The sequence below is a fragment of the Channa argus genome, chromosome 3 (genome assembly GCF_033026475.1).
Source record: "Channa argus isolate prfri chromosome 3, Channa argus male v1.0, whole genome shotgun sequence".
NCBI classification, from domain to species: domain Eukaryota; kingdom Metazoa; phylum Chordata; class Actinopteri; order Anabantiformes; family Channidae; genus Channa; species Channa argus.
The window spans coordinates 13032997-13060938 of NC_090199.1; the positions used below are offsets into that span (position 1 = coordinate 13032997).

Genomic DNA, 27942 nt, shown 5'->3' on the forward strand with positions numbered 1-27942 from the left:
AGGGAATAAGAGGCAGTAAGATAAACAAATAAAGAGAATGAATATTGCTTATTGCATATTTCAATACATAAATAAACTTTTACTTAACTACTAAGAATCTTTGATATGATCACGTTGACCACAGAAATCCTAAACGTTTGTGTAATCCCACCACGTGGATAAATGACATTCAAATGATCTGTATTAACTTGTCTATCCATTGGCCCTCTTCACATTTTGCATATGGTTACACTTACAGCAGTAAGGAGATGTATCAAACTCCATAATTGATCAGATATGGTGGTAAATCTGAAAAACTAATTGCAACTCCCATTCTCATGCCCACAAAAAGACACGGTTGGAATGATAGAGACATCTAGTGGTAAAAACCTGGCATAAAGCGTGGTAGTAAAACGGTATCTGGCATAAAGCGTGGTAGTAAAACGGTATCAGCTGCTCTAGAAATCAAATGAATAAGTGTCTTAAACCCATATGGTATACTTTCTTAATGTGACTTAATGTAATGATGGCTTGCAGTAAAAAAAAGAATCAAGCTCAGCAGCATGTGTGTTTTAAAGGATGTACTTTGTTTAATCATGTTATTATTTTCCACTTACTTTTGTGACTTACTTTTGTGACTGTTTTTGTTTCACAGCTGTACAACCAGTAAATTGATTATGAGCCAATCTGACTGCTCAGAGGGGTCAGTTGACATTTACATCGGCTATATTGGATGTTTCATGTCAGAGTTAAATAAGTGGGATTAATGAAACGAATGCATGCGCCATCCTGCACAAGACCAGTGACTGGTTTCAGGTACTATAGTGAGTTGATCCATAATAAGTTAAATCTTGATTTTCATACATTTTTCCCAATTATGTACGTAACAAAGCTTGTTTTCTTGTCCCAAATAAAGAGAATAATTTAGTAACTAAGTGATGTTTTTATCTTATATCTGAAACTATAAATGTGTCTTATAATTTTGCTACATGTCATTTTAACAGAAAAAGCAAAAGGAGGCCTTCTATTACTGGGAATGAGTAGTGCGACTTTGACAAAGCCATGATGCACCGAGATTACTGTATTCTACAAAAATAGATAAAGACAACATGGTTAAGTCACACTGTAAAGAGGAACTTGAAGAAAGCAGCACTGAGGTGACAAATAATCAGACTGCTCATCTGCACAAGCCCAACATCTGCAGCAGCAGTTTTAGTGGTGGTGCTGTTGGCCTGGTTGGTGCAGCTGCATCTGTCGTGGCCACAGTGGTGTTCGCCATCACACGGTATGGTCGGAGCGTTTGTTGTCGTAGTAGTTTTTCGTAGAATGTGTTGTCCTGGTTGCGTATTCACTGCTAAGGTCACTGTGGCCACAGCAGCTGTGGTTTCATTCTGGGCGTTGACGACGCTGTAAATCCATAAATAAAACATTAACATAGAAGAAAATAGCCCTTTTCCAAAAATTACAGCTCATGTCTTACTCAACACTCACCAGGAGTTGTATCAGGATGAAAGCATTGTGAAAGCATTTCACAGTGAAAGAAAACATTTTTTAATTTTCTTACTTTGAGAATAAATTTAAATTATGTCAAATCTACTTTAAGCATGTTCCATAAACTAAAAGACAGAAAAACAATTGTAGTTACAAAACCTTTCTCTCTGACATTTGCCTTACACTCAGTCCGGGTTTGTCACAGCCTTTATATACTGAATAAGACATGAAAAATGGCATTTTTCAAACAGGTTTGTGATGAACTGACACAAAGACAGCAATATGTATCTGACAGTTGTGAATTGCTTGGGCGAATGACTGTGTTGTGTAAAGTCCATGAAAAGAGAATAAATGAGATGGAAGTACACGATTCATCTGCATATGACTGTGCTCTCCAAATTAAAACTATTTTAGGTGAACATCCAGTATGAAAACATGTCTCATGATGCATTTACTTACATAACAAGCTGCTGCATTATACATTTGTTTGTTATTCAATAGAACTCCCACAAAACACCACCTCTTTTGCATAAAGGCATTTATCTGAAGATATTAATGGAGTTCACTTAAGTTAAATGTCTTTATTATTGATGTCATTTTTAAAAAACTTTCTATGCATATACAACTGGGGTCACCAACTAGTTTTCTAGAGGGCTGTTTTCTTTAGTGTAAACTTACAAAGTGTCAGTACAAAGCTCTTTAAGTAAAGACGTCCCTGAATTAACCCACCCATTGAAAGTGATTCTTCACAATAAAAGTTGTTTACGGTCAGAAATACCTTACTAATTTCTTAAATCACTATGTTTAATGATTTACAATTATCAGGCACTTTTGTCCAAACACATTCACACACAAGGATTATCTTGGGTTTTAGGGTCTTGTCCAAGTTCACTTATTATGTAGAGAACTTTGGGATCAATCCAGCAGCCTTTCATTTATTGTATAACCTGCTGTGTCCTGATCATGAGTCACAGCTCAGCATGTGCTGTATTTTGAAACTCCCAGGTGAGAGTAACTTAAATTTAGCTGTAAACTGTAGCCCACCCAAAGTCAAAAAGTCTGCACAGCTTTCAGCTTCAGGAATCGCCACAGCATTCTGTACGTTGATTTAGCATGAGTTTTTACACCGGATGCCCTACCTGATGCAACCTTCCCATTTATCCGTGGTCGGGGGCCACACCTGGAGGGATGGCATTTGAACCCTTGGCCTTTTGACTCCAAACCCAGTGCTCTACCACTGATCCACCAGGCCCACAGGGAGAAAAATAGTGTTTTAAAATCCTCCAACTGAAACAACTGTGGCGTTTTGTGCCACATAGGCTATTTCAAGATCACATGGCATAACAAGAAACAAATTATTAAAGAAAAAGAAACTCTGCATGTTACTCTTTAACTTGTTTTAATTCATTAATACTTTATGAATAAATCTTTTGTGGAGTTAAGGCATCAAAATATAAGACATTAAGACAAAGCACTGACAAATGCATTTTTTCCCCACTCAGGTTAAATCCTGATCCACTTTATTTTTTTGTTGCCCTTTGGTTTTTGTGTTCTGCTTCGGTGACCTCTGCAGTACAGCCAGTGTATCTCTCTTCTCTATTTTCCTCAGCTGTTTCTTCTTCATCCTCTTGATCTTTGCTGTATTTCGGATCTGTCAATCAAAGGTTATAAAGAGAAAAACATTAGGGATGCTCCTGAAAGCTTGTTTTTCCTTGATTCCATTTGTTTTACTGTTTTACTTAAATTAATTTTGGCATCGGATACAAAATAGACCATTGTACTGACAATACAGAATATGTTTGATAGAAGATGATGCAGAAGTGGCTACTTTATTTTGTAATACTGTATTTGATCCACTCAGAGTTTGGGGTATCAAAAAGTCCCCATCAAGTTTTACAACCCAAAAAAGTTGGGACAATGTGTACAACGTAAATAAAAACAGAATAAAATTACTTGAAAATCTCATCAACCTGTAAGTTATTCGCAATAGAACATAAACAACAAATCAGATGTCGAAACTGAGACATTTTAACATTTGATGGAAAATATTAGCTCATTTTGAATGTGTGGGAGCAACACATCTCAAAAAAGTTGGAAGAGGGTGATGTTTACCATTGTGTAGTATGCCCTCGTTTTTTAACAACTGTCTGTAAACATCTGGGAAGTGAGGAGACCAGTTGCTGGAGTTTTAGCAGAGGAACATTGTCCCATTCTTGTCTGATGAAGGATTCTAGTTGCTCAACAGTCCTGGGCCTTTGTAGCTGAGGCAGGCAGTTCAGCACCTGGACTCTTCTCCCACAAAACTATGCTGTTGTGATGGATGCATTGTGTGGTTTAGCAATGTCTTGCTGAAATATGCAACGCACGAAGTGGGGATGGGAGTAAATGTTGCCATTCCAGATGTGTAAGCTGCCCACACCATAGGCACTAATGCACCCACACACCAAAAGAGATGATGGCTTTGGAACTGTCCGCTGGATGGCCCCTTTCCTCTTTAATCCCCAGGACATGGTGTCCATGGTTTTCAAAAACAATTTCAAATTTTGATTCATGTGATTGGCCCAGAGAACACGGGCGCAGATGCAGTTTATCACAGATTGGTAAAGCTCTGTCCATCTTTACATTCGAGAGGCTCTGCCTCTCTGAAATGCTCCTTTTATACCCAGTCATGTTACTAACCTGTTGCCGGTTAACCTAATTAGTTGTCAAATGCTCCTCCATTTGTTTTTGATTTGCAGCAATTACTTTTCCAGCCTTTTGTTGACCCTTTTCCAACTTTGTTGAGATGTGTCACTACCATCACATTCAAATTGCGCTATCATTTTCTATGAAATGGTAAAATGTCTCTGTGTTTTTATTTACATTTTACACATTGTCCCAACTTTTTTTAAATTGGGCTTGTATATCTTCACTTAAATAAGTCTTTTATTGCCACTGTTATACTTATTTCTACAACAGAAACTTTCGATAAGCATGTTTGTGTGGACAATAGCTGGCATACCACTTGCACGATCTCTGCTTTGCGTTCGTTCTCTGCACGACGTTTCAAGTTTTCTTCCCTCCTTTTCCTCTTGTCCTGTCAAAGCAGGAAAAATGCAATGAGTTTTTTAAAAATGCTGAAACATTACAATGATCAAACTGAGTGGCTTCACACAGCCTTTAACTACCTCTTTCTGTCGGGCTTTCTCCTCTTTAAGTTGTAAGGTGTACTGTTTCACCAGCTGCTTCTCTCGCTTGGCCTCCATCTTCTTTTCCCAAGATGTGCACAGTGGTTTATCGCGTACCATTGCAGAGAATCTGAAAAAAAATTAGAAGACTAAATGAAAATATTGTGTTTGCTGTTCCTATGCATCCATGCAGATCATTATTATATTGAGGTGTACTACATCAAAAAAAGACACTTTAGTGCTCAGCCTTACTTTGCTGAGTATGATTCAATATAAAAAAGCTCAAAGATCAAGGATAAACAGCCATACAGGTTGTCTTAGGATTAGCTGTCAAATAAAAACACCGCTAAAATCCATTACAGTAGTAGCCCATTAACATGTTTAAATAATTAAGAGACTGACAGATGACACCCGAGTCTCAGTGGCTTGACCCGCAACCTTAATTCAATGTAAGCAGTGATTTTAGAGACCTGAAAATGGCTTCAAACAATTGAACAGAGCCCCACGTTGTGTACCCAGCCCACTTAAATATATTTTTCACACTCGTGTAAAACTTCATTTACATCCCTTTGAGGGAGAATACGTTCCAAACTTCAGACATCATCTTACGGACTGCTAGCAAGGTAAAGACCATACAATAAAAAAATTAATCCAGGATAGAGGTTTCTTCACCTCTGCTTGTTGCGGTCCTTCCACACTCTTCCTGATTTCGGTTTTCCCAACGGAATGACCGAGTCTTGTTTCCAACTTGGAGCCAGACGGGGCTTTTTCTGCGGGACGGTCTCTGTAGTCGTGGACAGATGGCCCTCTTCATTAACATCGGCTCTTTTTGTCCCCACGGCTTCAGCCTCTGACACAGTACTGTTACATGGCTCCGGTTCTGTAGACATGCTGGCCTTCTCTTCGCTCAGACTCTCGGGATTCTGTTCTGGTTCTGTGTTTTTTTCTTCCACAACAGGGAGCTCCTGGAGGACAGACCTCCTGGTCCTCCGGCTCGGAGTCTTCACCTGGCCTTTAGAGTCTAGCAGTGCAGCGGGAGTGCGTACTGTGCGACCGCTACGGGTCCGCCTGCCCTCCGGCGGCAGCTCCTGGACCTCATTGGCCCCGTGTTCCACCTCAGAGCCGGACTTTTGTTCTGTTAAAGCTTTCTGTCTCCTCGTCATGTCTCCTAGTTTAACACTCAGCACCACATTAGTCCGAAAAACGTCTGTACCCACGTGTAACAACTGCTACCGTTGTGTACGTTTCGCTACTTCCGGATCTACAGTGGATGATAAACAACGTGTGAGCTCTACCGCCACCCACAGGTCCGGAGGGGGAACTGTAAACTTGAATTATCTCAAACGCTCACAATAAAAAAAAAAAACAATGAACTGAAAAAACACAAACGCTCACCTCCGTGACCCTTCTAATTAATAATCTGAGCAGCTGAAATGCATATGTAACAATTATGAGTTAATAATTATTCTGTAGACTGTTCTTTATTATTATTTTTAGTGTTTCGTTGATTGTGTATTTATAGGTTTTTGTCTTTGTATGTTTAGATTTGCACTCTATGTTTTAGCCTAAGCCTTGTTTTGAAAAGACCTACAGGCTAAAATATTTATTTACCTTCTTAGATTTGTCATTTTTCAGAAATTATTTTCTCTGTAAAATGTCAAAAATATGATAATGGCATAACATTTTCTCAGTCTTTGTTCATGTCATCTAATATCTTGTTTTTCTGATAAACTGTTCAAAACCCAAACCTATTTGTTTTATGATGACGTAAACGAGAAAAAACTAAAAAACCTGCAAGCCTGCAAGAATTATGGCATTTTTGCTTAAAAATGGTTTAGATGTGTAAGTGATTTCTGATTGAATATACTATCTGTTAAATGTGGGAAGTCTTACTGACTGAAGATCTAACAAAAGGAGACGCTCAATAGATTTCATATATTTTCTGCAAGAAACCATAGTAAGTTAAAGTCTTGAAAATTATAAAAGGCTTCCTTAGCTATTCATTGATTGAATATTTCTCATTCAGCTTTGTTGAGCTCTGTGGTGATAAAGTGAGAACTGTCCCTCAGAGGGAAACCAAAAAGTCCAAATCTTACATAATAATTGTTTTTGTTTCATGTAGTCTACCTGTTTAACTTCAAAATAGTCTATTAAAAAATATACAAATAAACAAATAATAATAAACAGTGTAGAAGTAAAAATACCTTCATTGGAGGGATAATCTAATTGGTAACTGCTTCAAAATTCTAATGTGACTGTTGAATGTTATTTTCCTATAATGGTAGTTAATTATTTTAGCCTCAGATTTGGTCAGTTCTCCTTGTGCTAAAAATTCTATAGCAGGCACCTGCCACCTTGTCACTTATAGGAGGGGGGGCACCTGTTGTGGCCAATCAGATTCACCCCCTGGCCACCCCCCTAATTTCTACATGACATTATAGATATTTTATTTCAACGTGGTAGGTTTATCTGTTGACTAAATTACCTTCAAATCTACCTCGGCTTGTGCTTTGACATATACAGTAATCTAGGCCAGTTCCACTTCCACCACTTTAAAGACAATAGTGGCGTCTACCGGTCACCAATCGGTTTTACACTTGTGAGGAGCGTCACATGATTACTGAGTTTACTTCCGCATCTCATGATGCCAGACTCATTCAAAACAAAATGCTGTAGATGACTGTCCCAAAAGTAAATGCTGCGTTAAATTACTGCCATTTAATTCTACACTGACAGCAGGACTCATCATGTCTCTGCTTCATGCTGGATCCACACTGCTGCTGCTGCTTCTGCTCCCTGAACAGTCCGTAAGTCAATGTTTATAAGTGTTTTACATCCTGTTCTTGAAACTGTGTGATTTTTATCTGCAACCAGACAACTATAGACATTATAGGGAGAAATACCATCGATTTATGCAAATGTTTTCAAAAGGAATTCTGTCAAATCTCAGAATACAGCCCTGTTGCCCCCCAGACTGTCATTACAGAAAATCTTAAACGACACATTAAGACCGTTTGGTGCTAAAGGTGTGTTAATTGTGTTAATACATCATATTTGCAACTTTTTGCACTTTTCAGTTGAAAGAAACAATTATTTTTGTAAATATTATTTTTACCAATATTCCAGTGTCTATGGGTAAATACCACAACAGTCTACATACAACTCTAGCATGACAATACTTCTATGTTGTTTGGTGGGTATAGGTTCTGACACCAATAATACCAAAGTTGCCATTTTTAGAGCAATACACCCTAAAGTCAGGTGACACGTCAGCCCTGTGCCATAAAAGTTGAAACTTTAACCACACGTTATGTAATATAAAACAATAAAAACTGATCTAACACTTCCACTGTGGTACCTTTAAATCCAGTTTTGAGTCTAACTGTGTGGTTTCTCGGCAGCTTGGTGTATCTCGTTCATTCAGTGTGGACTACCAGCACGACTGTTTTCGAAAAGATGGGGAAAAGTTTCGTTACATATCAGGAAGCATCCATTACAACAGGATCCCCAGAGTCTATTGGAAAGATCGACTGCTCAAGATGTACATGGCAGGACTGAATGCCATCGAGACGTAGGGTTCACCTTTTGTCTCACTGACTAAATGATTTGTTCTGACTTTTGTTTGATGGTTCAGTGACAGGCGGTTGTTAGGACTCTGACATGTTGTAACTTGCTTCGAAATAAACACCAGTGAATGATGAGATGTTAAAGTTAGTTTAAAGATTTTGAGATTTTGCTAAAAATGAAAAAACAAAAAAAGGCTAGAGCATAATAGCAATGATGATTAAAAGGACATATCTAATGTGAAAATGTAGCTGCTTATTGAAATCGTACTGTAATTGGAATTGGTTGGCATCACAACTTATGGTTTATAATAGCATAGTGTGCAGGATGAAATTAATTGTACTGACAGTGTCCTTTACGTCGCACATGATCAGCAGCCAAAAATGCTGTGTTCAACAGCCCATAGCATTATTGTGATCATTTCTGGAGTTAAAAAGGTCTGCAAGAACCACAAACTAGTCTACAGCCCTTAAAATGTAAAATTAAATCCAGACACAATACATTTGACAGACTGCTGATTATTTTTACTGTTTTCAGTGGTATACCCTAGACTTCTTGGAAAGCAGTAATGTTACTAAGTGGATTATCCTGCTAACATTTATTTGCACATCATAGAAAACATTGAAGCAAGTGTGCAGCTTTTTTAAAATAAATATAATAGCACGTAGAGACTGATTACATTCTTATTATGTTGTACAAAAAATAATGGAAGTGTGAGCATTTATAATCCTGAAAATTTCTCCACTTTATAGGTACATTCCCTGGAACTACCATGAGGAGTCTCCAGGCCAGTACAATTTTAGTGGAGAGAGGGACGTAGAGTATTTCCTCCGATTGGCCCAAGACATTGGTTTACTAGTCATCCTTCGACCCGGGCCTTACATTTGTGCGGAGTGGGACATGGTGAGTGTAAATGTAAAAAATTGATTTTAGGGGTTTTAAAGAGATTTGTTACACTTTGAGAAACTCTGACAATGTAGTATTCAGAGCCTGTGGTTAAAAAACACATAATTTGTGGGTGAGACATTGTAATGAAAATGCATTATCCTTGCATCAGTCTGATAATACATCAACATAATCCAAATGTAAACACAATCCCAGTAATCTCTTTATTGTGACCTAATTCTACATTTGATCTCATATACAGTTTCATATACAAAGGTGATATACAGTCTTTTGTTTCAGAGATTTTTGTCCACTGACCCCAGGCTCAGAGTCTAAAGCCTCTTTCACACATGCACTGGAATTCTGACATTCTCCTGACTTTGTGTGGAAGGAGTGTAGGGATTATCCGAACCTTATCCTCCGAGCCCTTTAGTGCGATGTGTGAGAGCTTGTTACTCTGCCCTGAATTGTCAGGAGGATTTAAAGATAGCAAATGGACATGTTGATGACTTTACAGGTTAACTGTTAAGGAAGTTAGGATACTGTGATCGTGGCTGTAAGGAGTTTGTAGTTACTGTGTTACATTGAACCGCAGTCAACTTCTGTCACAAAATGGATTTCATCACCAAGAAAAGCATTTAAACTCTTACTGCAACTTCCACAAACACTCCTGCTGTTTAATTCAGCTTTTGCTGTATCAGTATTCATTAGCTGGTATGTCCCATATAACTTAGTTAGCTGTTTTAGACAAAACAAAAATTGTAAAGTAAAATTGTAGTTATCTTGTCTTGCTATATAAGTAATTACCCTATAAAAGCTTTGTATTTCCACAGGATGCAGTGTTCAAAAACGTGACACAACACAGTTATTACATTCTCTATAGGAGTATCCAAGAAATAGATTGTTCATTATAGCAACCTGTCACTAATAGAATCCAATGTAAGAGACATTATTTAAAAATGACCACCAACACTTTTCCTAATGAGGGACAAATGCTGAAGCTCAAATCATCCTGTTCGGTATACAGGTGTTTAAAACAAAGATTTTGTACATTTTAGGTCCAGGATCACTTTAATTTATGTTGCATTTGGACTAAATTAGTCGCTAAATTAACTTGACATGATTATTTTATTGTGTGAGCCAGGGTGGGCTGCCTGCGTGGCTTCTCAGGAAGAAAAACATTGTGCTGCGGACCACAGATCCTGGTAAGAATTTAAGAAGTTAAAGAACATGAGAGACCAAATATATATAGATTGCAGGTTGCACTATATAAACTGTGTATTATTTGTGTATTCCAGATTACATCGCAGCAGTTGATAAGTGGATGGGAAAGTTACTGCCGATGATAAAGCCTTATCTCTATCACAATGGTGGACCTATCATCACTGTACAGGTGAACGAGAACTGGTTGGTGCTTGTTGAGCGTTACTGTACATATGCCATAGCATCTCCCTCCTGACGGGCCTGTGTTCTGTAGGTGGAGAATGAATATGGCAGTTACTTTGCCTGTGACTACAACTACCTGCGTCACCTGACCAAACTGTTCCGGATCCACCTGGGGCAGGAAGTGGTGCTTTTCACCACAGATGGGGCTGGGAAAAATTATCTCAAGTGTGGCTCAATACAAGATCTCTACGCCACTGTTGACTTTGGACCAGGTAAATATCAGTCTCATCCTGTTGTTATGCTTCATGTGTATGTGTGTATCAGTTGCATGACAGATGGTATTTAAATATTGACACACTAAACTTTTAACTAACTACAACTAATAAGCTGCTTTTTAGTAAGATACTAGTGCTTTTGTATGTTGGATTTGATCAGGTTGGTTGAATTGTAGCAACATGAAAGGAGACACACTAAGGGCAACATTTTTGTGATTTAGATTATCTGTTTTTTTTTCTTGGCAGTGATTCATCTTCATATTTCAGATTAGTCAGACATCATTGAGGAAGTTACTCCTGTCTTTATTTGTTCTTGTAGGTGGAAATGTCACAGCTGCCTTTGATGCCCAGAGACATGCTGAACCAAATGGACCTTTGGCAAGTTCTCTCTCAGTGCATGTTGTACTCTACAATTGTAACACCATTTTCTTCCAGGTGCTTATTAAGGTTGCTTATTTTGTGAATCACAGGTAAACTCTGAATTTTACAGCGGATGGCTGGACCACTGGGGATCAAGTCACTCCACTGTGCCCTCTGCAATTGTGGCTAAGTCCCTGAATGAGATTCTGGCCATGGGAGCAAATGTGAATATGTGAGTTTAGATATTTTTTAGCAGAGGTTCAGACATTCTTATGCAAACAGATAAAGACGCAACAGATTCAACATTTGACCACAAGATTATCAAATGAACTGTAGGCTTATCAGATAATATGGAAAATGTCAGCTAAGTACAAATTACATTACATTTTAGTGTTTCATACCAGCTTCCAGTCACCAAAATTAACTTGATAGTACTTACAAATACAATACAGCACATTTGCACATACACAAGAAATACAAAGAGATTATGCATACTTAGAAAGTATATGCAATTGAACGCAATTTTGGCAGTATCGAATATTAGAATTATAAATCTCTCATTGTATAAAATTTGGGCAGCATAGTGGTGGAGTGCTTAATGCTGCCCCTCATAGCTAGAAGGTCACTGGTTTGCATTGGTCAAGGGTGTACCTCGCCTCTGGCCCTATGACAGCTGGCATATGCTAATAGGAATATTTTGATAAATTATAAGGATTCAAAAGTCAATTTTATCTGGTCTCATATATTACAAGTCCTGAAATAATTTGCCATCAAATGACGAAATATTTTTAGACATAGAAACATTTGTTATCCTTTATTGAGTCTCAGTCTGTCAATCAAATATTGTATGGTACTGGGTACCGAAATTTAATTGCACTAACCGAATTGCTTCCATACTATGTGGTATCAACCTTATCTTGTTATTCAACACCAAATTCCCATACTGAAGGTGTACTTACTATATTTACTGCAGAACCAGTATCAAAGTCATTTCAAAATACCCAGTTGGAATATTATATTGTATTTATGTACTCATTCTCTAATAAAGGTTGAATGTGTAATGTTCTTTAAATGCAAAACTAAACTCCAGCTACCGAAAGTCACAATGAGTCAGTGTCTTCCTTTAACAGTATGGAGCTGTTAACCTGTCTACATCTGTTTTTTATTCTTTTCCTTGCAGATACATGTTCATAGGAGGAACAAACTTTGGATACTGGAATGGTGAGTTGTCAGAGTTGTTTTGAGGAAATGGCGTATTCATTTTAAGTAGACAGCCATGTCGACAGTAGAAACGCATGACAGCCACGTCCTTTCAAATGGACAAGACAAATCAGATTTGATTAATATAGCTCAATACCCCAGATAACAGCATAACAGTGTCAAGTGGTTTCATAGGTTTGTACACAAGTTTGTGCCTATGTGGTTGTCTAAATCATTACCTGATTACCTGAGGAAAGACTCCCCCTCTGATCTCCTCTGTATACCCTCAGGTGCTAATGGACCTTATGAGCCACAGCCCACCAGCTACGACTATAATGCCCCACTCTCAGAAGCTGGAGACCTCACAGAGAAGTACTTTGCTATCCGAGAGGTGATCGAAATGGTGCGTACAAAATGGTGTATATACTTGTACTTTTCCATTTTCCATTTTATTGTCAAATTTTGTATTCTGTAATATGTTTTTTTTGTTTATGAATTATCTCTTTATTATATTCTACTTTTTTATTGCACTAAAATAAGCTGCTTGTGATACCTATGGCTGCAGCAATAGACATGTAACTGTGGTTGTTATTAATGACAATAACACTGAAATGTTCATGTCTAGTCTTATGAGTAATTTATTTGGCTTAAATACTGTTATTTAGAAGAACTAATGTGTCATTCCGTAATAGTATCGTAAAATACCACAAGGACCAATACCACCAACCACTCCAAAGTATGCCTATGGGGCTGTTGGGATGAGAAAGGTAGGTACTCAATTGACATTGTGTTTATTTGAGCTCATATCTGTAAGTTAGTGAAAACTCTCAATTTTTAACCATTTGTTACCAATATCCATCTGCCACTGCAGCTCCAGACGATATCAGATGCTTTAGAATTCCTTTCTTTCTCCGGCCCAGTCAATAGCACATATCCTCAGACATTCATTGAGCTAAACCAGGTATCTCTTGATGCTTTTCTGTTTTATCAAGTAAAAAACTTTTTTGTTCTGTTTTTATTCTCAGATTTACCTGTAGTATTGATTTAGTTGTAAATTAGTTTTTGTCTGTCCTTCAGGCCTTTGGTTATGTGCTCTACAGGACTACTCTGCCTGTTAACTGCAGCAAACCAACTCCACTGTCATCCCCAACGAACGGGGTCCATGACAGAGCGTATGTGTCGGTTGACGGGGTGAGTCTGCCTCTATGCAAAACGCTTATTGCTCTTACTGTATACGCAAGTCCGCACACATGCACCTGTTTTTGCTTAGTAGACACATAGTAGTATCTACTAACTAGTAAGTAAAGTATTTTTTTTATAGCAATATTAAAATTTTAAGAATCTGATCTTAATTGCTGAATAACACACTCCTCCCCTGGAACTGCTGTATAATGTTGTTATCTAATTATCAATTCAATTCAATTTATCAATTCTTGTAGATGTCGAGCTTTTCTGGTGTGCAACATGATTACATGAGCCACTTGTTCCTTGTGTTTGCCGATAAGGCAGCCCTTCCTCCCACACTTTGTGCTGATTTAACCATAAGGATGCCTATGAAAGTAAAATTGCAAGCTTTACCCACATAATAATATAGGTTCACAATGTACCTGTATGATTAGAAAAATAAACATAATTGTCTGTAGTCCACAATAAGTTCACTAATACATATTTGTGGTTATTTTAGGGTTTTTAGCTAAAATTCCCCTTCCCAGAGGTGGATGAACATCATACAGTATATATCTGTTTGTACACATCTGCACTATCTCTATACCACCATCACCCTTTTTATCATAGCTGAGCCGATTGGCTGTGATCAGGATCATATCATTATTTCCCACAAATGTGAGACATACCAACATTACTGTGCTGATTTGTTCTCCAGGTGGCTGTAGGGATACTTGAAAGGAACAAAGTCATAGCCATAAATGTGACTGGGAACGCAGGCAGCCAGCTGGACATAGTGGTGGAGAACATGGGCCGAATCAACTATGGAAAAAACATCAATGACTTCAAGGTTTTGTTTTTTTTTTTCCAGCTACTTTAAGTTAGTGTGTATACACACTGACTGGCCAATTTGTTAGGCACATCTGTACAATCTAATGCAATCTAATACAGCAGCTCTGCCATGAATTCTACATTTACAATGTTATAATTTCTCAGTTTTTAAGTTAAACTGTCAGTAAGGTGAAAATTCATTCATTTATTCCTTTTTAAATAGGGTGGTAATATCATCTCTTAATATAATCCCGTACGACTTCACTCACAACACACTCTGACCTCAATAATTCTGACAGTTTTAACTTAAGACCTGAGAAATTACAACATTGTAAAAGTAGAATTCATGAAAACAGACTCACTGTATTGGATTGCATTAGATTGTACAGGTGTACCAAATAAAGTGGCCAGTGAGTTTTCTACTTGTACCATTTTGTACTATATCTTATCAATATCTTACTATCAATATCTTACTATCTTACAGATAGTAAGATATTTTTTTAGGAAGGTCCACTTTCTGAGAAGTAATGAGTGACGTCCTCCCTGCCTGCTCTCCCACATTTTAGGGTTTGGTGTCCACACTGTATCTGGGCACAGCCCCACTCACTGGATGGACCATGTACAGCCTCAGTGTTGATGAAGCAGTCCGTCAGGGCCTCCTTGGGGAAAACAAGACTAAACAAAGAGACCCTCCTCAGCCTGCTGCTCTGTCCCCTCCAACCTTCTATGGGGGAAGCTTCATCATTCCTGATGGCATCCCAGACCTACCTCAAGACACCTACATTAAGCTGCCCAAATGGAGGAAGGCATGTAGCCCACACAGGACATTTAGTTAGAACTGACAATTTATATAACTGGTGAATCATCAAAGTAATTTATCAAGTATGTTTCAGATAAACATAAATGAAGCTGCAACTTTTTAGAATCAAGCTTGCCTTAGCATGAGACAAAAAAAAAATCAATGCACCCAGGGCATGAATCAATAACCCTGTGTAAGCCTGTGGCATCTCATTGATACATGCAAGGTACAGTACCTTACACATTACAATGTGACTCACAGGGTGTGCCCTTCTTTGATTGGTTGGAAGTGTGAGCCTCACTCAAAAAAACTCATTACGTGCTTATCTGGAACATCTCTGCACCACTACCAGTACTGTTCTGCGAGTCTATATCATGGAGGGTGGTTATGCCCCTGGTTATAGATTGTACCTCTACTGAATAGCTTTTTTCTAAAAGTTTTTTACTGTAGCTTTACATACCTGTCAGGATAAAGGACAGAAGTACTATAAATAGTATATAGTGCACACAGAGGTGACTTGTGTAACTTTTATATTACATTAATATAGGTTTTATTTTAAAGACGAAATCAAAATGATCAGATTGGTCAGTGAAAGTGGGATAAAATACATGTTGTGTACCATATAGGCAATATGTTTCCCAGCATGGAACTGATCAGCTGAGCTGCTGTTTGAAGTTGACATAAATTAAATATACATGTCAACTTCAAACAGCCTCTCAGTTTCATCTTTGTCTAAGAACAAAATTTTGATCATGATTTGTTCATCTAAAATAACAATAAGATGCATTCTTAGATTGCAATAAAATATTGTAGTCCTTTCAATTGTGTTTTTCAGGGCCAGGTCTGGATTAACGGCTTCAATTTGGGGCGTTACTGGCCAGCTCGCGGCCCTCAGGTGACGCTCTTTGTTCCTGCCCACATCCTTAGCACAGCTGCACCCAACAATGTGACTGTCCTGGAGCTGGAAAAGGCTCCCTGCAACTCAGGGCCATGCACTGTGGAGTTTACTGCAACCCCGATTCTTAATGCAACAGTCCACTCTGACTACAAACAGCACAGGAGACTGTTTGCTAAGGAGGATTTATGGTGATGATAAGGGAACTCACTGCAGCCCAAAACAAATCACTTTGCACTATTCACTGATCTACAGTGCCAAATGAGTGTACGTTTGATTTAAGCTATGTTATCTGATTGGAGATTTCTATGGGATGTGACCTCAGTGATTAAAGTCACATTCATGTACCAAGACTCTTTTTCTATTTATCTATCTATCTATCTTCACAAAGGGATTGTTGCCAAAATCCAAACCACTGCCAACATATAGCTGCTTGTATTTCAGTGAATTTTTTTAGTTTTTTTATGTGATAAATGCAACAAAGAAATACTCTCTATGCAAGTCACTGCATAGATGATGAACCTCTATGATTTTGTTGTCGGTAAACTGTATGCCTTTCAATGAAAAAGTGAAAATTAAAATGTATTTGCTAATGCTTCAGTGTTCTGTTTTACTTTTTATTCATTGTGTCACCATGAAGTAGATAAAAATGTGAAGTTAATTTGACTTGGTGGCAGCTTTATAAAACAAACCAAGTGGGGAGTAAAAATAATCACTTAACAGACATGGAACACTTTCTTCTTTCTTCTATTGTTCGTAGGTTACCTGTAAGGTATAATAAGTGCAATAATAAGGCTGGAGTTCAGGCTTTTAATAGAAACATAATAACGATCTTAAGTAGTAAATGTAGCAGAATTTGCTTTGCCTTTCATTCATTAGTGAGGGGAGGTCGATTCGCTGCGCCAGGAGGGGGCGGTAATGGGCCCGATAAGAAGCTTCTTAGCCGCCGGCCAAACTCCAGAAGAGGATGCAATACTTAACATTTCAGAAGAAGGCGGCGGCGGCCTGTTGGCACATTATGAAATACAACAATTATCACTAATGTTTGAGTGTTCTGTTCCACGGTGAGATAAAACAATACCTTCAAAAAAAAAAAAAAAAAAAAAACAAAGCTAAAACGTTGGATCTTTAGTTCTCTGCTACATCATTCACAAATGCAGCGGTAGCTAACTACGACTAGCGACAGCTAACGTTAGCTAGTAAGGCGATAAGTTTGTCCACTGCACGGCTAGGAGCATTGCTAATGAACTGCAGTACAAGGATTTGTTGTTTTTAGTTGATGCGATTACTAAACAGCGTAAGGCAACTTGTTGTTGCCTCTTGTAGCTTACCCGCAAAGGTAAGGAGCCTACCAAACAGGTGTATTTTCAGGTGGAACATTATTTGGTGATGACGTTAGCGAGCTAGTCTTTAAGCCGTGCGTGTCTTTGGCAGCTCTCGGCAGGTTGTGAACGCCTCTGAAATGTCGCACAAATCAATATGTAATAAGATAAATACGCTATGAAATGCTGGGAAATTGTCCGACAAATTGACAACAGTTAACAGACCCGACGTGGTGTCAAAACGCCAGTTTCTAATCAACACAGTTTACTAACACGGCAGTAAGAACCAAACTGCATTCGTTTTTTTTTAATACTAGAGAGTAGTTTCGCATTGTGAACACACACACACACACTAGGGGCCGCATCATCTTGACAATGGTAGATAACAGGTATGCCACCGCTCTGGTCATCGGCTCTGTGCTCAGCCTGCTGGCCACAGTCTACCTGTCTGTGGCTGTGGGAACGCAGCACTGGTACCAGTACAGTAGCCCCGGTAAACGTGAGGGCAGGAACGTGTCCGAGCTCAGATCGGAGTTCACCAATGTAGATTTAGATGAAAAGACCTACAGTGACACCATGTTTCACCTGAACGGCACCCTCGGACTGTGGTGGAGGTGCATCCTGGTGCCCAGCCAATCACACTGGTTCAGAGAACCAGGTAAATTCATATACTGATATGTTGTGATCTGTTGATCTGTTTTAATGCAATAGAATTGACTGTTTGATAATAAATGAAATGACAGCAAGGAAAGGTTTTTGGCTCACTGTAAATAAAAAGCCTGAAAGTTAGTGATGTTGATCCGCATATATTGCAACTAGATATGCACTGTATGTGGCTAGTGTTACATTAAATACAGTTTACATTACATATATTAGCCCTCTAACCATTCACTCCCTTCCTTTTTCTTACTTACTTAGATCCCAAGATGGAGACGCAGTGTGTGAGCTTCTCGCTTTCTCAGCAGTTTTTTCCAAAGTACAAATCTGAAGACTCCAACACCGAAGATTTGCTAAGAACGTGTAAGTTTTTTTAAAATTACCCCTGTGTCTGTAAATTCTCTTAATCACGTCTCAGTTTTCACTTATTTGCACCAGGCTTGAAAGCTAACATAAGAGATAAGGGACTTTTTATGACCATTAGTATGTTTTCCCTTCAGTAGGCCTAACCCAGTGACAGTGTTTGTCCAATAAACTGATGTTTTTAGCTGTCATGTAAACAGGGCCATTTTGCTTGGTTTCCTTCCCTTTACATGTGGCTGTCACCTTTGAAACTTACACTGTTTGTATATGTAGGTTTAAGAATGTAGCTTATTATTTCTTGTCTGTGCAGATCTCTGGAGATGTCAGTTTCTACTACCCCTGGTGTCTCTGGCTTTGGTGTTCCTCAGTGGCCTGGTTGGTGTCTGTGCCTGTTTATGCCGCAGCTTCACGCCAACATTGGGTGTGGGGGTACTCCATCTTCTTGCTGGTAAGAGTAAGCTTATTCACATTTACAATGCAGAAATATGCAAAGACTTGCTGTCCACTGTGTGATCCATAGGTTTCTGAAGAGACATTTGGGTATAAGTTTATTGTTCATAACCGTCTCAGTAAGTCAAAAATCAATAGTAAAGCCGAATGTGATATGCAGAGGCTCTTGTTGGGTAAACTGTGCAGAACAGAGCAATTTATAGAGTGAGGAATGGTAAAAAAATAAGTTGTAACACAGCCTCAAGACATTTGACGAGCAGACACAAGAGGCCAAGCTTTTTTTTTTTTACATAACACCAACTGACACAGCCCTGTCCAGCTGTTCTAAATGTAACTTTAAACTAACTTCCACCTGATGCAGACTCAGTTGGGTTAATGCAACACACCTATCTGGCTTACCATGCAGTGAAGTAGTGAAGGTATGACCAGGCTGGATCAACCTCAGGAGTGAATGTTGAAACATTATGGTATGAGTTTAGAAAAGAGACAGTGACATACCCAAAAACTTTAATAGAGTTATTGCCTGCCATATACTGCCAGTATGTATTGCCCTGTTACACCATATTTTCACACTTTAAACTAACTTCAGCCTGGTGTTTGACAAGCAGTGCTGCTTGTTGGTCTTGAAGGTGAGTTTTTCCTCATATTGTGACTAATGGAGCGGTTTGCTTTCACTCACCCAAACTTAAAAGATGCTGTTTTTTTGCCCTCGACATTTTTGCAAGTCTCTCTGAATTTCTGGGAACTAAACGTACAAGGTAACCATCAGTGATGGTCTCCTCCTGAACCTAATCAGATTGTGATGGATCTCATGTTATTTAGTTTACAGCACTTATTAAGTATTTGGGCTTTGCTTTGTAATAAATGCAATTAAAAGTACATTTTAAACTTTAGAAAGTGTAATGACTTTGATTTATGCAAAATGAATATAAACAAATTTATTTTAGTGAAAACACTTGGGATTTTTTTGATGATCTGTTTGTTTTAGTACGTTCATGCAGTCTCCTACCACCTTCACACCCATTTATATCTGTCTTTTACTTTACAGGTTTGTGTTCTCTGGGCACCGTCTGCTGTTTCCTGGCTGGAGTGGATTTGCTCCACCAGTTCTCCAGACCACCAGAGGAAGTTGAGGGCTCACTGGGCTGGTCCCTCTACCTTGCCCTTATCTCCTTCCCTCTGCAGATGATGGCAGCTGCTTTGTTCTTGTGGGCAGCCAGAAGTCATCGCAAGAACTACACCCGCATGACTGCTTACAGGGTAGCATAGGGAAGACTAACCACAACATGCAGCACTTTGAAACGGCCCTCTGCTCTGAGGAGCTCATTTAACATTTGTGCTATCTAAAGGATGTGAGTTGAGTTACTGTAACTCCTCTATATTTCAGCCGTTCTGTAGAAATGGTCTTTTAAATAAAACCCCAATTCCAAAAGTTTTGAGTATGTGTAAAAGTAAATAAAAACAGAATGCCATGCAAATCTCATCAACCCATTTAGTTGCTGCCATGAGATCCAAAACTGGCTAATATTTTCCATGAAATAGTAAAATGTGGTAAAAGTTTTAACATCTTATATGTTTACGTTCTATTGTAAACAAAATATGGTTTGAAAGTTGCAAATCATTATATTCTGTTTTTATTTACACATGCTCTCAATTGTTTTGGAATTAGGGTTTTCCTGAAACCCTAATTCCAAAACAATTGACAATCCTAATGCGAGGATATCACAATAAACTAAACCACACTTATAATCATGTAAAGTGCTCATAAATAATTGGTGTAATATCTCTTTATGTTATCTTATAATGTTTTTTTTGTTGTTGTTTTGTTTTTTAAGCAGTTTTTTCTTGGATCTTAAAGCATGTCCTTAATATATTTTAACACCAAGGTTTTATACATCTGGAATTTCTGGTGTCAATTGCTTTGCAGTGCAGTACTTTAATGCCTTCTTTTCTGTTCCCATTTCTTCTAAAGCTGCTCACCACATTGCTCTTAAACCTGTACACGTGGACTACATCGAATGACAAACCAAATCTAAGGCAGGGGATCTGTCATTTTGTGTATGAACAATATTATACAAGAATATTTTTTCTTTTGTAGTTCTATTTTTGCATGATAAATTTAAAGCCTTTTTCTGTACATGCCTTTGAACCTGACATTTATGTCATCTGTGGTTAATGTTTATTTTTGTTTGTTTTTTGTCTTTGGTTGACTAAATGCCACTAAATGTCACTCCACTCCATAATGTTTATACATTGAATATTTATTAACCTGGTTAATTTGAATTTTATGACTAAGTGATTTGGTGCTACTTGGGCAAACCTGTGAACTCTTGGTAAAAATTCATTTCTAATATTGCAGCCCCATACTAAGGTTTGGCTGTTACTCCACTAGCTGGTTTCACAGCCACATGCAGGTTTTTACCTGCGAAAGAAAAATCCTTCTGCACCTGCATCTTCAATAGATTTGTGTGAAAAGTTTGTAATATTTGTGTCAAAATTCCAAAGTGACAAATTTCTCAGTGTGAGATTACAAATTTGTTGTGGCATTTTGTTACATATTTGTGTATACACTCTGCCTTTTCTAAAGTTTTTATGTATTCAGAATTACACTGTACTAGTTTGCATTGATAAATGACTTCATCCACATCTGTAGTGTGTGTTTAAGCATTCAGGTGGGGCTGATTCTGTTTCTTGAGAGCTGGATCCCTGCTTTTTTGAAACTACCCTCTGCTGATTGCCTGGATCATAGTTGCTCACTCAATCAGAAGCTGAGATATGAGGGTTGTGCAGGTATCGTTTGGAAGTTGAATTGTTTAACCATTTTCTATTTTTTTTGCCCAGTGACCTTGATTAGATTGTGTGACCAGCTAAGTCCTTTTCACTGACCACTATTTATTGTCTGAGCAGGTCCAAGTCAAGTCAAAACCCACTATCCAATGACACAAAGTGATCCACATTTTAGTTTATTCATTTGTATTTTCCATTATTGTTGCACTGAATCATGTTCATTATATACAGCAGTACCTGTGCAGTGTCATTTAGTTAAGTACATTAACAATTCCACCATTTCCTTGTACACTGTGCAGAGGTAGTTCTGTCATAGAGCAGCTATATTGCATTACAATACAATTAGGAAATCACGCTTTTGTGTCCAAGCACAGAGAATAACAATGCAATTAAAGTTATTCACACAGCATGAATAACTGCATAGCAATTTTTGACAATGTTGAATCATGGTCATTTTAAAATGGCTTTTTACTTTGATCATCGGGGGGGGGGGGGGGCTTTAATATCAAAGAAAAACAGACCTCTACAGAGTAATATAAATTAGCAATATAAAACAGAAAATTGCTAAGTAGTACCCTTGGGGTCAGTCTACCTGCCAAACTTGCATCTTGTCGACTGAATTAGGTTTTGCTTTAGGATTTCCATATGTATTTCTGTATTTTTTGTGTACAGCCTGCTTTAGACAGATATACATGTGTCACATTCCTTCCATTATGTGAGCGATATTCTGCATATCCATCCCCTGACTTATACCCTTTCATAGTGTTGGCTGGAGTGATCTTTGTCTTTAAGGAGTATTTTTATGATTGGACATTACAGACAGAGGTGTAATCATAATGCAATTTTCAGAAAGGCATAAAGTGATCGCCATTAAACTGTGTCACTCCTAAAACCAAGCAGTATTATTATTGATTCTCATTATTCAGTTTAAATGTGGCGAAACACTACTACACATAACTACACATTAATGATTTATAAACAACTTCGTGTAACGTCAGTGCAATAAATCTGTGGCTGGACTTAAAAGGGGCTGTTCACTCTTAATCCCTGTGCAACCTGACAGTCAGTCAGTCTAAGCAGTTTTGCCACAAAGAACAGGAGAACAAAAGCGGTATCCTGATGTTCAAAGCTGATTGAGACCTATTCACAAAGGCTCCTTGCTGTTATACAATAGGTGCATACTAAAACACCTACATAATCACTTGTTTTACATTTTATATTTTCAATAGTTTTAATAAGTTTGTAAAGATGTCTTAACTTTGATATGTTGATTTTCCTGTTAATCAGTATTAGAAAATAATGCAATCAAATGCAATCAACCATGATTAAATGATATTTAAAAAAGTTAAAGGATAGTGTTTATTACCACAGAAAAAATATGACTCATTGAATATTTTTTGTATTTGCTCATGAATCACTGAGATTATTATAAAATAATTGTACTGTGTATTGTGCCTATTCCATATATATGTCTGTGAGTACAGCCTGAAATGCAGTTTCAAGTTTTATAGTGTATTGTTCAATGTACACTCACTCTTTCTTTACACTTAGAGATGGGACTGAGATAGTGATCTTTCGAGCTAAATGGAAAGCGATGTTTTTCTCGTAGTAGGCAGATTCATTGACAAAGAAAGGGTAGAGTTCTTCTCCCTCGTGCTTCACCGTCTCCCCAGAAAATGACTGAAATATGGGGTCACCTGGTCTGAGCACTTTGAAGTCATTATCCTGGGGGAAGTTATGAAAATAGGGTGAAACAGGGTGAGTCATTCTGCATCGGGGCAGCTTTTCTATGCAAATATGGCATTTACTGTTAATGTGTGACTTAAACCTCACTATGCAGCACAGTTTAGTTGACTATTTAGGCTATAATGTGAGAATGTATCTTTTACTTTACCTGCAACTCAGGGTGTATGGCAGCAGTAAGTTCACCAGTTGTGGGGTCCCTTGGGTAGTCTATGCTTTTAGTCAGGCAGTATGTTTCCACCTCACCCCCCTCAAAAATATTTCCTATTTGAACCAGATAGGATGAGTATCATGGTTTAAGAAAAGCTGATGTTTGCAAAGATTTAAAGGATTAAACGACTTAGAAAATGAATAATGTAATCAGCACACACACAGTGACACTAGTGATTGATCTCAGGTGATAACTGCCACCTGAAGGAGCTGAGCAAATAGAGAATCACAGTCGCCCAATCTAAAAAAAATTGTGATCCCACCCATTGTTGTTTACCAGAATTGAATTTCTGGACCCATTCTATTGTGAGATCCAGCGCCTCTTTCACCATGTTAAAAAGATCAGCTCTGAGCACACCAGTAGGTTGAGGACCAACTTCCATAGCTGCAGAAAAAAATATAAACAGTGACACAACAGTTTAGTGAAATCAATGACTTAGTGGACCAAACAACTGTCTTAGTTTTACTCACAGCCTTACCAAAGCCATGTTTAGCCACAGATTCTAGGGAATACGCCTCAGCAAGGGGAATGTCAAGCTGGATTACTCTCACAGGCACAGAAGTCATCTTGCTCTAAAAAGCAAACATGTCGACTGTTTACAGTGCAGCAATGCGTCAGTACAGTTCTAGATCCAATACAGTGGCCTGGAGTTTAACCACACAGACTTAAGACTGTTTTCTTACCAAAAATTGTGGCAGCCACTTATAGCCTCTGGCGTAGAGTTAGTTATGCTAACTCTCCAGCAAAACTCTGTGTCAACATACAACTAAGACAACAGTTAGTTGTACGGCCATTGTGGTTGTATAAAAACTAGAATTACTGCCTTTGGGTTGTGTGCCTCTACTAACCAGTCATATTGCAGTTTATATGCAATATGACTGGTCCAGACTGATTCTAGTCACTTCATCTTTGGGTCTAGGGGGACAATTGTGCCAAATTTGCAGACATTCCCTAAACTGGTTTTGAGCATGTTAAGGAAATGCAGTATTTTAATCAGACTAAACATTTTACTTTGAACAGTTGGGTAAGGACACCTGCAGATATATTGTTTTATACTCTACACCTGTTGTCAGAACAATGTCCCAAAGTCATATTGTGTCCCTGAATATATGTTCGTACCTGTATATATTTGTAAATGTGTAGGGTGACCCAGTCAAAGCAGTAAAAGATGAGGCACAGGCCCAGGTTGGCAGTAGTGTTGTGGATATCTACGAGCAGATCTACAGCTTCTTTGCTTCCTTTGGGTCCAAGCTGAGCATTCAGCTCTTGAGCTCGCCTCAGCTCATAGGGTGTTGAATCTGTTATGGGGGCACTGGAAGCCAGAGGATGCAGAGTTTTCACATACATTTACATGCATACTTTTGTCTAGCAGTTGTTGGGTTTACTATTCTGTTACAAGGCAGATTTGTTTCGCAGAGATATATACAGAATGTTGGTGAAAAGCATGTAAACCTGAGCAAGTCGTCGGTGAAACAGCGGTTGAGATCTCTATCTATGTATCTCCTGCAGGCATCCACAGATGGTGGGTTTGATAGGACAGTGGTTATAGAGACACAACTGGATTTTTCTACTTGTCGTCTTTGCATTTCTCTGATCATGTAGATCCCTGACATCTCATTTCCATGGGTACCACCACATATGGCAACGCGTGAAAGTGGAAGGAGAAAAATATGCTCCATCTGTCACCAGGAAAAACAGAGACTATAAAATAAGTGTTGTTAGACGTTAGACGCATTATTGGCAATCGTTTATTTAACTGACCTATTGCGAAGGTAGCAACTTTGAAACCTTGTAAAGTTGCATTATGCAACTCAGGCAGGTGCTAACGTGAGAGTGAGAATCAATCAAATGGTTTTGCTTGTTAACCGGTTTGGTTCAGGGAAGTGTTTCAAAAGCGGCCATGTTTGTTCTTTTAATGGTCTTTTGAGATAATCCCAAAATTGAATTATGTCAACTGGATTTCTTTCTTATTGGTTAGAAACATTGCGCTACTCATGCAAGTAGCTTCTTCAGTCTGAGGGATAAAGGGCTAGGGACACAGTGAAAGCCTCCAGAGTCTGTCTTTTTTCACTCATGGTCTGAATAAGCTCATTAGGTGGGTAATAGGTGAGGTGAGAACAGGGTGGACTCATTAAGATGTGATGATGAGCTGCTTGGATGAGTATCAAAATCCAGTTAACATGATTTAATCTTTTGATAACCAAACCTAGGTGACACTGATACTCTTTATCATTTTATGAGATAAGTTTGATCTCTGATCAAACCAGCTATGATCATCTGATCATAGCTGACACATACAACCTCAGACATACAACAATATTTAAATTCTTCCACTGTGACATTATTTATTTAACAAAAATTGAGCCAGTAGCTTTTACATCCATCTTTATCAGCAATACCTTGAAGTAATGGTCTCACACCAACAGGTCATTGTCCTGTTGCATGACCCAATTTCAACCAAGCTTTAGCTTTTGAACAGCTGGCCTCACATTTGCCTCTAAAATACTTTGGCATAGAGAGGAGTTCCTGGTGGACTCAGTGACTCTGAGGTCCCCAGATCCAGTGACAATACTAAAACGAGCCCAAATCATCAGCCCTCTACTGCTATGTCTGACAGTGGGTATGAGGTGTTTCTGCTGAAATGCTGTGTTTGATTTCATTAAGGCAAAACAACTCAGCTTTGGTCTCTCTATCCATAGTCCATGGTTCCAGAAGCTTCAGGGTTTGCTGTGTTGGGAACCTCAGTTGTGGTTTCATGTACATTTAGACAGAAGAGGTTTTCTCCTGGCAACGCTTCCAAACAAACCATACCTGTTCAATTTTCTTCTAACTGTTGTCATTGACTTTAACATTTATCATGAGCAGTGAGGCCTGGAGAGATGGCCTCTGAGATGTAGATATTTGGGTTTTTATGTAATTCTCTGAGCATTGCACATTTAAACCTGGGGTGAATGAAATGGGACATCCACTCCTAGGAAAACTGGCAGCTCACGTGAATGCTTCTCACTTCTGAATAATCTCACGTCATAGACTCTCAAGTCCAACATTGTCTCGAAATGGTTTTACAACCAATTCCAAATTGACATGTGGCAACAACTGCTTCCCTAATACAATGTTCCAGACCAGCAACCTGCCAAAACGTCTGCTTTTATAGATGTCTGCGGACCTGCTGATGATTAATTATTTAAAGGCTAATGATTAGCAGTGCGTGGCTGCAACTCCCCCCCCTTAAATCCTATGGAAGCAGCAAGGAGTTGCTTAGTAATTCCCATATATGTTACTTTTGTGGCTTCATTTTTGTTAAATAAATACTGTCACAATCAAAAAAGATTTTTTTTTTATCTGAGGTTGTATTTGCCAAATACTAATACCCACTATGATTTTAATAATGTTTTTATGCAAAGAAAGCATTGCATTAAAAGAGGGGTCCTAACAGGACTGTATGAGTGTTGTAGCATTGTATACCACTATTATGGTATTTTTGTATATGAATGAAATGTAGGCACACAATCATACTGTATACTCACTTTGAGTGTATACTCACTTTGGAAACTATCCAACTTCTTTCACTTATTAACGGTTCTACTGTTTATGATTCTAACATGATCATTTCAAAGTCTAAAAGGCCAAAGGCTAAGCAAGTTCATGCACTTTAGGAGCTGCAGTGTAGAGTTAAAAAAGTCAAACAGTTAATCTTTAAAATTAACAATAATAATGATATTGAAGTAATCAATTTTAATGTCAAACCATAATTACAGTAATTAGTCATTTCAGTCAGCTGGCTGCTGCATGTTGCAAAGAAAAAACACTAAACACTCTTCACCACTCTAAAAACCGCAGGAGCTCTTATATCAGCTGTGCTCTACATACTCTGTCACTGTCCACATTTAAACTCTTTCTAGAAGCTCCAACTATTTTATACAGAGTTTCAAAGGCTCTCCTGGGAAAAAAAACAGCGTATTTAGAGCTGTCACTACCTGCATCCAGTGCCTTGTGTGTTTATCTATTCAAGTAACATGATCCATACAGCAAGAAAGATAAATCAATTCCACCAGAAATGCACAGAAATAATGTGCAGGAAACAGAGAGACTGATGAAGGCTGCATATCTTACCTTTCTGTGAAAACTCTGCTTGTCACTACCTGAACTGCAGCAACCTTTGAACTTACAGGGGAAGCTGTGTCAGAGAAGTAATGCAGTATTTCATAACATGCGTGCAAAACAATCCAGGCACTCTACGAGCTACATTGCATTTGTAAAATTAAGCTTTTACATGTACGTTGTGAATGAATGCACATTAGGCACAAACCAGACCCTATACTGTACAAATATACACTCTGCTGATGCTTCCTCTGTGCCTGGATGTCTATGCTTCCTTGTGTTTCTTCATGTTTCCTGTAGCCCTCCTCTTTC

At 38.3% G+C, this 27942-nt stretch overlaps 4 protein-coding genes across 4 annotated transcripts; 2 read left to right on the top strand and 2 right to left on the bottom strand.

Annotated features, from left to right (window-relative positions):
* Positions 1–2852: 2852 nt before the first annotated feature.
* ccdc86 (coiled-coil domain containing 86) lies at positions 2853–5906 on the bottom strand. The gene is made up of 4 exons (XM_067499271.1): positions 5310–5906; positions 4638–4767; positions 4472–4546; positions 2853–3121 (listed from the first exon to the last, which is right to left on the bottom strand). Exons 1-4 carry the CDS (start codon positions 5798–5800, stop codon positions 2969–2971), a joined length of 849 nt encoding a protein of 282 aa, XP_067355372.1. The 5' UTR covers positions 5801–5906; the 3' UTR covers positions 2853–2968.
* Positions 5907–7264: 1358 nt separating this feature from the next.
* glb1 (galactosidase, beta 1) lies at positions 7265–17107 on the top strand. Its single transcript, XM_067496854.1, has 16 exons — positions 7265–7444; positions 8039–8208; positions 8954–9104; positions 10231–10291; positions 10385–10479; positions 10564–10744; positions 11067–11125; positions 11218–11339; positions 12288–12328; positions 12598–12710; positions 13000–13074; positions 13179–13268; positions 13385–13498; positions 14190–14321; positions 14869–15108; positions 15937–17107. Exons 1-16 carry the CDS (start codon positions 7385–7387, stop codon positions 16189–16191), a joined length of 1959 nt encoding a protein of 652 aa, XP_067352955.1. The 5' UTR covers positions 7265–7384; the 3' UTR covers positions 16192–17107.
* A 154-nt stretch (positions 17108–17261) lies between these two features.
* cldnd1b (claudin domain containing 1b) lies at positions 17262–22063 on the top strand. Its single transcript, XM_067496869.1, has 4 exons — positions 17262–17976; positions 18237–18338; positions 18649–18786; positions 19837–22063. The coding sequence occupies exons 1-4, from the start codon at positions 17694–17696 to the stop codon at positions 20055–20057; spliced, it is 744 nt and encodes a 247-aa protein (XP_067352970.1). The 5' UTR covers positions 17262–17693; the 3' UTR covers positions 20058–22063.
* On the bottom strand, positions 21736–27933 carry LOC137123323 (N-acyl-aromatic-L-amino acid amidohydrolase (carboxylate-forming) B-like). Its single transcript, XM_067496865.1, has 7 exons — positions 27643–27933; positions 24982–25208; positions 24649–24841; positions 24008–24101; positions 23806–23913; positions 23470–23582; positions 21736–23300 (listed from the first exon to the last, which is right to left on the bottom strand). The coding sequence occupies exons 2-7, from the start codon at positions 25206–25208 to the stop codon at positions 23106–23108; spliced, it is 930 nt and encodes a 309-aa protein (XP_067352966.1). The 5' UTR covers positions 27643–27933; the 3' UTR covers positions 21736–23105.
* Between the last annotated feature and the right edge of the window lie 9 nt (positions 27934–27942).